This window comes from Staurois parvus, unplaced genomic scaffold (genome assembly GCF_062004578.1).
Source record: "Staurois parvus isolate SC_StPar_1 unplaced genomic scaffold, SC_StPar_1.0 ptg000094l, whole genome shotgun sequence".
Taxonomy (NCBI): domain Eukaryota; kingdom Metazoa; phylum Chordata; class Amphibia; order Anura; family Ranidae; genus Staurois; species Staurois parvus.
This window is the reverse complement of record NW_028317890.1, coordinates 1197101-1209350: the sequence shown is the minus strand read 5'-3', so window position 1 is coordinate 1209350 and position 12250 is coordinate 1197101. Positions and strand designations below refer to the sequence as shown.

The 12250-nt window shown below is 41.4% G+C and overlaps 1 protein-coding gene across 10 annotated transcripts in view; it reads right to left on the bottom strand.

Annotated features, from left to right (window-relative positions):
• The window catches only part of LOC149468063 (uncharacterized), a 128293-nt gene that overhangs the window by 76651 nt on the left and 39392 nt on the right, over nt 1-12250 (bottom strand). For all 10 annotated transcript variants that reach the window (XR_016311796.1, XR_016311795.1, XR_016311794.1 and 7 more), the window contains one exon: nt 7288-7371. Coding sequence is in view for 1 of the 10 variants with exons in the window: in XM_089670727.1 (XP_089526853.1) it covers nt 7288-7371 (84 nt within the window). In the remaining 9 variants the exon portion in view is untranslated. The remainder of the gene's footprint in view (nt 1-7287; nt 7372-12250) is intronic.

The following is a 12250-nucleotide window of genomic DNA, read 5'->3' as shown; positions in this document are numbered from 1 at the left end:
TTATTTGCACTAACATATAATTTTCAGGACAAGCTTTCGGGGAGTGTCCCCTTCTTCAAGGTCCAAGCAGTACTTGGTCCTTGGTAAAACTATGGGATCTGGAGCCTGGAGATTTCGCAGTGATCTGGGTGGGAGGAAATCTTCAATCGTGGGAGCAGGGTTTCGGAATAGCCAGGACACATGTGCAGGAGTGACATCATTGTGGCTCAGCCATTCAAACGGGTGAAGCCTGTGAACCCAGAAGGAAGACCGAGTGAACATGGAAGCCCCAGCAGTGGTGACAGTGTACCGCTGGAGGAATCTGTTTTAAGGCAAGTCTGTCATAATGTGCAAGTATGCGGTGCATATTAGTACATTATGAGATTGTCCTGCAGGGGCTCAATATTTTTTTTTATTTTGCCATTTACTACTGCTTTAAGCATCTGTGTCTCAAGACAGTTAAAAGAGCTTATTTGTCCAGGTAACAAGCCTTCCCGATTTGTCCATTTCAATACAACACCTCAGATTCACATATGAAATACTCCTTAGAATAGTCAGAAAGCAAAGAGGAAACTGAAAATAGCGTATAAGCTTAATCCAAATCTTGCTGGCCCAGGTCTATCCCCGGCTTTAAGTCGAAACACGGCTCACCACTCTATGTCCACATACCACCTAGGTTCTCAACGTGCTGCCAGACTCCGCCCAATGCACTTTGTGATTAACAGACAAAAGGGAGAGTTTTAGAGGAGCCTGCTGTTCTAAGAAGGCTTTATTTTAATATGATATGCCAAAACAAAATAAAGGCTTTTAAGTCTCAGTTCACACTACTGCGATCTGATAGTCGCATGCCTTACAGTGCAACTTTGCCAGGTGACTGGAGTACTACTTTGAAGCGACTTTGAAGCAACTCTAAAGCAACTTTCATGGAATGCCTGGTTAATCTTCCTGTAATGTCGGATCCAAAATCACATCAATATAGATAAGGATCCAAATTGGAGGCAACTTCCATTAAAGTCTATAGGCACAAGTCGGGTAGAAGTTTCCTTGAAGTAGTACAAGAAACGTTTCTAAAGTCGGAGCAACTTCAGTAGTGCTAATTAAGACAGCTCTCTTTGACTAACATGGGATTTCATATATCATGCGCCTTGGGGTCTCACGAGTTGGATCCCAAGTCACGGCAATGTGAACTGAACCTTAACAGTGCTAACCATTGTAAAATACAAAATGTAGCACCTAAACTATAAACATTTTGCAATGACAAAATAAAATTGTGGTATGCTACAATGCATTACACAACATTCTTTCTTGGAAAGGTAAATGCCACAGAACAAAAATAATTAGGGTGCCCTTTGCTTGGGACGTCTGGGCTGTAAACAACCTCTCTCAACTTTTTTACACAGAGGAACAATAAAATAATTTTCAGGTCTCAAGGTACCCCTGAAATTAACAAATTAATTGGGGGGGGGGGTCAGTGGGAAGAATGCCACACTTGCAGACAGCTAAAATAATAATTGTCATACTGCAGGCTCTGCCAAGTAGTATTGGCCCCGAAACTATGAAGGCACCATCAGGATGGGAGGTCGATCAGCTAAAATTCAAGGAACCACTAGGAACCTACAAAGGAACCCTAGGGTCCCAACATAACTCTGGTTGAGAAAGGACTGCTATAGAAAGCCTCTTTAGGTCCAATCAGCAATTCAGCTGGGAATGGTTCAGTTCAAACTTTACAGCTTTTCTACCACTCTTGCCTAGTAATTTCCATTGCTTGGTGTAATAAGCAGAATGCAGCTCATAAAATACCTGTGTTCTATAAATGCAGTTTTAAATTAAACCAGAGACAGACTGGAGGGGAAAAAACACTGCAGCTTGGAAACGCACTTGGCATGCACTCTATTTTAATTATTTGAAAATTGTGAAAATGAGTTGTTGCCAATCTGCTCACATGTGTCCTGTCCATTAGTTTAAATTTAGCATTTATGGAATGTGGCCATTTATGCAGTGCTACAGTTTTACAGTACATTCACCATCTATCATTCATGATTATTTAACCCCAGATATAGAACCACTTTCAGTGACCTTTATTCACAGTATCATGTTACCAGTGTACAAGTGGAAAACTAAAATGTGCAGCTTTTAAGATTAAACATAATTAATTATGTAATATAGCTTTGGTTACAGCAGCTTTGAGTATTAACATTAGTGAGTCCAGCACAGCCTTGGCCTGTTCCTACTTGAAAATGATGTAGCCAATGAGTGGGAACGTAACTGACAACACATACAGTTTGTTTGGCTAAATTTCAAGGACATGGAAAGAATGTATAATACAAAGAGATCATACAATTACAGTCCATTATATAAGATTCTGTGTCTGAGCTGTGACTAGAGGATAATGCATTATTCATGTCGCTGCAAGTAACACAGACGTCCACAATTCTACTGAGTGATCCAGGGGAGAAAATAAAAAAACAACATTGGCAAAGACAATTACCTATGCATGAAGAAACCTTGGAGAGAGTGGTGGCGGTGGACATGGTATACTTGGATTTTGCAAAAGCATTTGACACAGTTCCCCACACATGACTAATGTCTACGGGCTTGGAAAAATCCATATGTAAATGGATAGAAAACGGACTAAAAGATCGTATTCAAAGAGTAGTGGTTAATGATTCATACTCTGAATGGTCTGGGATCATCGGTGGTGTACCCCAAGGTTCAGTGTTGGGACCCTTACTTTTTAATATATTTATAAACAATATAGGGTCTGAGATTAAAAATTCCAGTCTTTGCAGATGACACCAAACTGTGCAGTGGACAATTTACAAGCCAACCTCAATGCACTGTTTAATTGGGCAACTATGTGGCAAATGAGGTTTAATGTTGATAAATGTAAGGTTATGCACTTGGGGGGCTAAGAATATGCATGCATCATACATACTAGGGGGGTACAACTGGGGGAATCAATGGTGGAGAAGGATCTGGGGGTTCTGATAGATCACAAGCTTAATAATGTCATGCAATGCCGAGCTGCGGTTTCTAAAGCCAGCAAAATCCTCTCTTGTATTAAAAGAGGTATAGACTCCAGAGAGGGAAATATCATTTTACCCCGGTACAAATCATTAGTAAGACCTCATCTGGAATATGCAGTTCAGTTTTGGGCACCAATTCACAAAAAGAACATTGGGGAACTGCAGAAAGTACAGAGAAGGGCAACTAAACTGATAAGAGGCATGGAGGAGTTCAGCTATGAGGAAAGATTAGAGGAACATAATTTATTCTCTCTTGAGAAGAGGCGATTAAGGGGGGATATGATCAACATATATAAATACATCAGTGGTTCATATAGTGAACTCGGTGTAAAGCTATTCACCCTGATGTCATTACAGAGGACAAGGGGGCACTCTTTACGTCTGGAGGAAAAGAAATTTAATTTCCAAAACGCGAAAAGGTTTCTTCACAGTGAGAGCTGGGAAAATGTGGAATAGACTCCCTCAAGAGTCGGTTCTGGCCAGCTCAGTGGATTGCTTCAAAAAAGGCCTGGATTATTTCTTAGATACACAGAATATAACTGGTTACTAACATTTATAAGTAAAGTTGATCCAGGGAATATCCAATTGCCTCTCGGGGGATCAGCAAGGATTTTTTATCCCTGCTGGAGCAAATTGGATCATACTTTGCTGGGTTTTTTTCCCTTCTTCTGGATTATTATTATACAGAATTTATATAGTGCCAACAGTTTACGCAGCGCTTTTAGATATTACAGTTACAATACAATTTGGTACAAGAGGAAACAGAGGGCCCTGCTCCTGAGAGCTTACAATCTAGGAGATCAACTGTGGGTGTAGGATTATAACTTTTTTTTCTTTTAATGGTTGAACTGAATGGACTTTTGTCTTTTTTCAGCCAGACTAACTATGTAAGAAAACACCAACAAAGATCAAATTAGCAAGCTTGAAATATGCACATATCTGTCAATGTTCCTTACTGGAACCTAGAATGGCTAAGAGATTAACCTCTTGCCACCCAGCCACTGCATTAAAACGGTGGCAGGGCGGCATGGATGCGCAAAAGCACGTTTTAAAACGTGCTCCCGAGGTTTTCGCAGGCAGGGGGCACGCACGCGCGCTCCCGCTGACCTGCGGGTGTCACGATTTGATCCCGGAGGGATCATTCATCCGGTTTCAGCCAGTGATGTCCGGCTGAAATCAGATGATCGGTCCCAGTCCTATCCTGTCCTGTGCTGACGTTTACACAGGACAGGATATGATGTCATTCTTCTCTGCCTGGGCACATTCGTCCCAGAGAGAGAAGAAGACAGAAGAACTGTGAGTACAAAAGCACTACACAGACAGTTAGAACACACCCAGGACACATTTAACCCCCTGATCGCCCCCCCCCCCCCAGTTAACCCCTTCACTGCCCTGTCACCAGTGTCATTGATCAGTGAACAGATTTTTACTGATCACTGTATCAGTGTCGCTGGCGACATCAAATAGTGTTAGCACCCCTCCCAGATAGCGCCAGATTTCCCGCTAGTACACCAGTAATCCCGTTTAACCCCTTGATCGCCCTCCCCCCGAGTTAACCCCTTCACTGCCCTGTCACCAGTGTCATTGATCAGTGAACAGATTTTTACTGATCACTGTATCAGTGTCGCTGGTGACTTCAAATAGTGTTAGCGCCCCTCCCAGATAGCGCCAGATTGCCCGCTAGTACACCAGTAATCCCATTTAACTCCTTGATCGCACCCCCCCAGTTAACCCCTTCACTGCCCTGTCACCAGTGTCATTGATCAGTGAACAGATTTTTACTGATCACTGTATCAATGTCGCTGGCGACTTCCAATAGTGTTAGCATCCCTCCCTGATAGCGCCAGTTTTCCCGCTAGTACACCAGTAATCCCGTTTAACCCCTTGATCGCCCCCCCTAACTTTGAGTTTACAATATATTTTTTATAGCTGAAAGTAGAAAATATTGGGTTCTTTTCTAAATTTTTGTGTTTTTTTTTGTTTATAGCACAAAAAATAAAAAGCGCACAGGTGATAAAATACCACCAAAAGAAAGCTCTATTTGTGTGAAAAAAAGGACGTAAATTTGGTTTGGGTACAGCATTGCATGACTGCGCAATTATCAGTTGAATTAGTGCAGCGCCAAACAGCAAAAACAGGCCTGGTCATTAAGGGGGGTAAATCCTCAGGAGTTCAAGTGGTTAAAATACACAATCTGTCATGAGAGAAAGATACAGGTGCTGGCTTCTGTCTGATAATGCTAGTTGTCTGGCTGTTTCTTGGTTGCCAGTGGCCATCAGGTAAAGTATTAAACAACTTTTATTAAAGCTAGATGATATAATAGGGGTTAGATATGTTCTGTAACAGAACTCCAGACAGTTACAAAAGTCTCTAGTATCCCCTGAAGATGTGTATGCACACAAAACACGTTGGAAGGAGCTATGTGCTGACATCATGCTGCCGCTTATAGGGCCAGTGGCCATCTTATGTTCCTCCTAGGCTTGATATATTAGTGGGCTGGCAGCCCCCTGTGCGAGTGGAGGATTACAATGCGGATGGATTCCCATACTGTGATGACCTGTCTGCTAAAAATGCTGTGTGCTGCCTTTCTGATGCAGTTTAATACAGCTGGAGTGATTATTTACCACAAAGAAGAGTCACATGTTTGTGGGACCTTTTATGCACTTTTCAAAGTGGTTGTAAAAAATGCATGAAGGTAAAAAACCTTCTCTGTGCAGCATCCCCCCCCCAGCCCCCTAATACTCACTTAAGGTTGCTCTGTGCAAAACCACTGTACACAGCATGTAAATATAGATATGTTTGTTTGCTTTTTTTTTAATAAGCCTTTAGAATCACTTTAAATTTAAATCACTTTTACATTTTGGTTTTGGATTATAAGATTGTTATATTCATTTTTGATCACTTAGGTGATGTGCTTTTGTTGTCACAAGTTATAAAAAGCCATCAGGTTCAATGCTTATGTGGGGACATCTGCCCAATGGTCGAGGTAGATTTCTGTTGTTCAGCCTGCACACCAACATTGCGTTTGGACAAGTCTCCTGATGAAAGCGATTTTATTCCGACAGCCATCCCACAAGCTGTCAGAATACCCACAAAGTGCCTGCGGCTGAATGGATGCAGACTGTGTTTGACCAACAATTTTCCACCTGGTTTTAAAATTGAAATTAAAAAAGCAACCTTTTTATTTATTTTTTTCAATTAAGCTATTGCCATTAGGGCCACCCACAAAGAAAAATTTTGACGATTCAGTATGAATCAGAAAACATTCAGTGCACCTTTGGTCAGCCTTAGCCAGAATTATCCACATTCATTTTTTCATCCTGGTAATATAAGTACAGAGGTGAAGCACATCTAATAGGGAAGCAGCACACACATCACTGGAGCGGATCATGTGATTGATGTAATATAATACAATATTATCTGCAAAAAAAGTTCCAAGCCACTACTTACATCAATAATATGTGCACACCAACCACTAAACACAATATAAAATAATCCTGGATGCAGGAAATATATACTTAAATATGTGCTATTTTTCCAAAGCAATCCTGCATGCTGGAAAATATATTTACAATAGTATAATTAATATAATAAAATAAACAATCCTACATATTGTATACTCTAAACAGAATCATTGCAACTATAACAAAGTAATCCTCAAATCTGATATGTCTAAAGGTCCTGCACAGCGGATAAAGGATAAAGACCTGTAGGCTGCTGCTAGCAATTAACACAAAAATGTGTCAACTGAGATGCTGCGATGCCACTCCTAAACTGTGAGACACTGCCTGAAGATATGATATTGTATGTGGTTGAAAATCAATAACAGAGTGGTATGTGGTGCTACAATACACCTCCCTCTACGATGTAAGGTCATGTAATATCAACGCTAAAGGTAAAATATTACAATAGTGTGTATCATAAATCAATATATCTATCTCTTAAGTAAATGTGTTAGTACAAATCATATGGCAAGGTGCTACAAAACACCTCCCTCCCAAGGAAAAACTTATGCAACCCCTTGTGGTAAAAATGTAAACAACATATATTGTTTGTGATATAATGTGATATAATTCATGCATGAACCCCTAGATGCCAAATCAAAAAGTATAATGGGGACTTCAATACACCTTCCCCTAAAAATGACACCTAAGTAATAATCATGACAGAGTGTGAGAACCAGCAGCACCTTGTTCATGAAAGTTCAGACAAAGTTAAAATAAGTAAAAAAAAAATACTGACTAAAAAAAAAGTTTAAGTATACTTCAGAAATATCACTCACATTTGTGTCTCTCATCACTGGAAGAGGCAGGCCATAGATGGAAATGTTCACTGTACAACTGGACCCTTCAGTAGCTCTGCAAGTCTGTACAAATAGAATACAGACATAATAACATCAGTTTCATAATAGAAAGCAACAATAATTGAAATTAAAAAGTTGTAGCTTTTATCCTTTAAAAGCAGTCATTGAGCTTCATTCACTTTGTCTAGGCTGAGATGATGTCATCAGTCTGCTACAGGTAGGAAGAAGCATTTCTTCAATCTCCTCTCCCCTAGTAATTAAACTCAAAACACTAACTTTGTAGCAAGTCACAAGCTGAGAGACTGCAGCAGGGCTGATCTGTGTCAGACATTTGTGAACACATCCAGGAATTCCAGTATTTAAAATGATTGTGTCATCTCGGAATGCCACCACAATGCACTTTCCCAGCGCAGTGCAATGTTACAAACTACGATTCACAATGAATTGCACTGCTGATAACGTATATCCCATTTTGTGTCTGTTGTGGTGCGTTAGACAGACAATTTCGGTTAATATGCTGCCTTAACACAATGCACGTAAAACGTTATCTGATGTTGTATGACCAGATTCGAGATTGTAAGCTCGAAAGAGCAGGGCCCTCGATCCCCTCATGTTTTGCATTGTATTGGTATTGTTCTGTCACATGTTCTGTCCCCCTTTGTAATGTACAGCTCTGAGCGAACCATTGGCGCTTTATAAATACTGTATAATAATAATAATAATGTATAACCAGTTGATGCAAAAGTCACCTGTAAAAAAATGCAACAAGGTGCATAAGCCCTGGTTCACATAAATGCGGCCAAGCAGGCCGCATTTTGCACGGGTACGAGAGCCCATTCATTTCAATGGACTCCCGTGCCACGCAGAGAAGTCCCTGCACTTCTTTGGAAAACGCAGCCCACACAGGAACCTCAGTTCCCAGTACGGTTGCGTTTTCCAGTGCGAGCAGCATGCCATTAGAACTAATGGCACCCCCCCGTGGGTCCGCATTCCTCTGTGTGGGTGGTGCGGCTGCACGGATTTTCGTGAAGATCTGCAGCGGCACCACCTGCACAGCCTAAAAGGCTATTACAATTTAGAAAAGTTATCCAAATACAAAGTGCTCTTTGCATCACAAGTTCACAGCTCAGTCAGTGACAAGTATCCCACACTCCCAGGATGCTCTGGGGTCAGGTGATATGGTGGCAGGTGTTTCCTGAGCAGATATTTCCCTAGCATATGCACTATAGGTCGTGGAACAGCGGACAATCACAGCAAAGCAAAAAGTCCCTGGCAAGGAACATGCAGTTTGTGAGCCAAGGGTGTGTTCCACAACTTATCTAGTTTGTCCCCAGCACTGTTTACATAACAGATCATAAGACGCACTGTAATGTAACAAATCTAGGCATGCACAACATATTACACACACTGAAACCACTGCTAGCTTCATAAGCAAATCCATTATCTGCATTAAAGCAACATCGGGCAGTAATTATTGTTGTTTTATTGTGCTGAAATAGAAGGCATAAAAAAGAATCCACGAAATGACAAAGTAATTTTTTATAGGTAATGGTGAATCAGTTCTAAGTCTAGGTTCAAACCTTTGCAGGTTGCGTTTGATGCGTTTCTGCATTGCGTTTGTTGCATTTTTTATGTTTAACCTCTTAGCGCGGGCGCCTCCCGGCCCTTTAAGAGGTTTCAGAAGCCGGGAGGTGGGCGGGGTTTTAAGGTCATGTGACCGCCGTGATTCTCCATCATGGCGGTCACATGATCGGAAAAGGTCCCGAACGAGAGGGGAGATTGAGACCTTTCCAAGAGTCACGAACATATGTGCTGGGAGCACGCTCTCAGCACATTGTATTTTCTAATTGCACGCAAATATGCGGTCGCTCGGCATCAAGGCACAGACGCCAAGAAGCTGCATATTTGCGTGTGCTCGCCGTCAAGGGGTTACATTTTGCTTGTTGCTAGGCAGATTTTAAATGCAAAACGCATCAAATATGCGGCAAAAATGCAATACATGCTTTTCTGCAGCAATCCCATTGAAGTCTATAGAACCCAAAACGCAACGTTTTGCATTAAAAAAAGTCCCTGACCCTTTCCAAAAAATGCACCGGTTTAAAAACGCAGAGATGTGAACATGTCCCATAGGAAATCATGTTAAATGGACTGTAGTGCGTTTCTGCAAAACACAAAACGCTGCATAAAATGCATAGGTGTGAACCCAAGTTAAAACACTTTCCACTTAAAGTCGAGGACTGTTAAAGTAGACCTCCCCTTCGTCACCTAAAATCACAATAGCATGCAGCTCTGCATGTGGATATGAAATCATCTTACATCACATGCGCACCTGCTCATGAGAGCTTACAATTGAAATGGGAAGGGCAACTAATACAAAAAGGTAAAAGCTGTGGGGGGGAGTTGATGAAGAAAGCAGAAGTACAGCTTTTTAGGTGGAGGCATGTTATGCTTTCCTGAAGAAATACGTTTTCAAGGACATCCAAAAAAAAAAGACAGAGAAGGAGAACGCTGAACAGATTGATGTAGGGCGTTCCAGAGCATGGGAGAGGTTGCGGAGATCTCCTGGACATTAATATATTGGGAGGAAGCTAGAAAGCAGGAGATCTTGGGTGGAGCAAAGAGGATGGTTTTGGTGCTCTTTTGAAAAAGGTTAGTAATATAGCTGGGGGTAAGGTTGGGGATGCTTTTGTATTTTGAATTACATTTGCTGGGTGATCAGAGGCTAGTAGAGGAATTGGCAGATAGGAGTGGTGGATACTGAACAACTGGTAAGGTGGATGAGTTTAGCAGCATCATTAGTGATAGACTGAAGGGGGGACAGTCTATGTACAAGTAGGCCAATGAGTAAGAAGCTGCATTAGCGAATGCAGGAGAGGTCAGAGTCCAGGATTACACCCCGATATAAGGGGAGGTAAGGACTGTTGTAGCATTGATCTGGATGGAAAAGCCGGGGTAGGGGGGTACAAGGCATGAAGAAATATTATGAGCTCAGTTTTTGAAAGATTGAGTTTTAAACAGCGGTGTGACATTCATACTCATATGTCAGTTAGTAAAATAGTAATGTGCAAGGAGAAAGAGGAGGAATTAAAAAATAGATTTGAATGTCATCAGCATACGATTGGTAATGGAGGCCATGCAAGGGCATCCACTGACCAACAGAAGAGGTGTAAATAGAGGATAGAAGGGGGTCTGTGGGCAGAGCCTTGGGAGGACTCATCAGAAAGAGGAGGTGGTGAGGAGAGGAGGAAATAGAGCTGGAGGTGACCCTAAAGGAGCACTTACATAAATAGGAAGAAAACTAGGAAAGAGCAGAATATTGGCGGCCAAGGATGTGGAATCAAGCATATAGTCAAGTGTATCATAGGCAACAAAAAGTCTGATAATAAAAGTGTACTGAGTAATGTCCATTTTCTGTGTAGTATTGTGGCCAAAAGCCAGAATCCATAGGAGGTGTGAACGTTGTTGTGAAGTAACATCTCAGATGCAGTAGCTTCTATTATAGCTCTTGTAAAGTTACGCGGACTAGTAATGAATAAACAGGATAATTTCATTATGCAGTGACAGATGATTTAAAGAGAGGATAAAGGATTAAACAACCTCATCAGGTCCAGATCTGCAGCTTGTTTAAACGAAAAGCTGTCTCTTTACTACTTTTCCCAAAAAGTCTAATCGCCTGCAAAAAGTTTCAAAATCTGCTTTCCATTATTCCACGTGGTACTCAAGAGTTCCTTTAGCCTAGGTCCAGAGGAAGAATTACAATTCACCTAGTAATGACAAGTTAAATCAACTCGGGACATTGCTGGAACTACAAGGACAGCACTGGGTTACCGCTGATTACCTGAAATATACTGTATTATCAGTTCTGCTCAAACAGTAGAGCCCTTTTGACAGTATGCTTGGGATGCAGATGGCATTTCATGGGGGCTTGCCATTCACGGCAGTGGCTGTCAATCATTGGGTCCTGGCTAGTGATTACTCGCCGGCGCCTGGTGATTGGCAAGGATCTCCGACGGGGGGAGAACTGTATGTAAACAATACAGTTCTCCTCCCTGTCAGCTCCTGCACACTGCTTTGAATGGTTGTATACAGCACAGCCATGCAAAGCAGTGTGCTTACAGTGAAGCACACAGCCCCATAATAAAACACACCCAGCACACAGTTAATCCTTTGATCTCCCCGGATGTTAACCCCTTCCTGCCCAGTGCCATTAGTACAGTGTCAGTGCTTTTTGTTAGAACTGATCACTGTATTGGGGATGTCAGTGACACCAAGTCAGGCCCTCCCAGTGTCAGAATGCCCACCGCAGTCCCGCTATAAGTCGATGAATGCCGCCATTACAAGTAAAAAAATTTTAAAAAATCCCAGTATATATGCCGCCATTTGTAAACGCTATAACTTTCACGTAAACCAATTATTTACACGTATTGGGATTTGTTTTTTTAGCAAAGACATGAAGCAGAATACACTTTGGCCTAAATTCATGACAAAATTAGATTTTTAAATTTTTTTTACTGGACATGTTTAATAGCAAAAAGTAATAAATATAGTTTTTTTCCTCAATAATTGTCAGTCTTTTGTTTTTCATAGCGCAAAAGATAAACGCACAGGCAATCAAATACCACTAAATAAAATATAGTGCTGTTGCGCTTAGGAATAAATATTCATTATTATTATTATACAGTATTTATATAGCGCCAAAGGGTATGCTCACCGCTGTACAGTAGCAAGGGGGACAGAACATGAGACAAGACAATAACAATACACTACACGAGGGGTTCGAGGTCATGCAACTTTGATAAGTATACGCTGCAGTCCTAATTTGTGAACCAATAATACAAAAACAAATAAAATACCATGTGGACCGCACTTAAATTAAGTGCATTAAGTTTGACAATACATGGGGGCAGCACAGTGGCTCAATGGTTAGAACTTACGCCTGGCA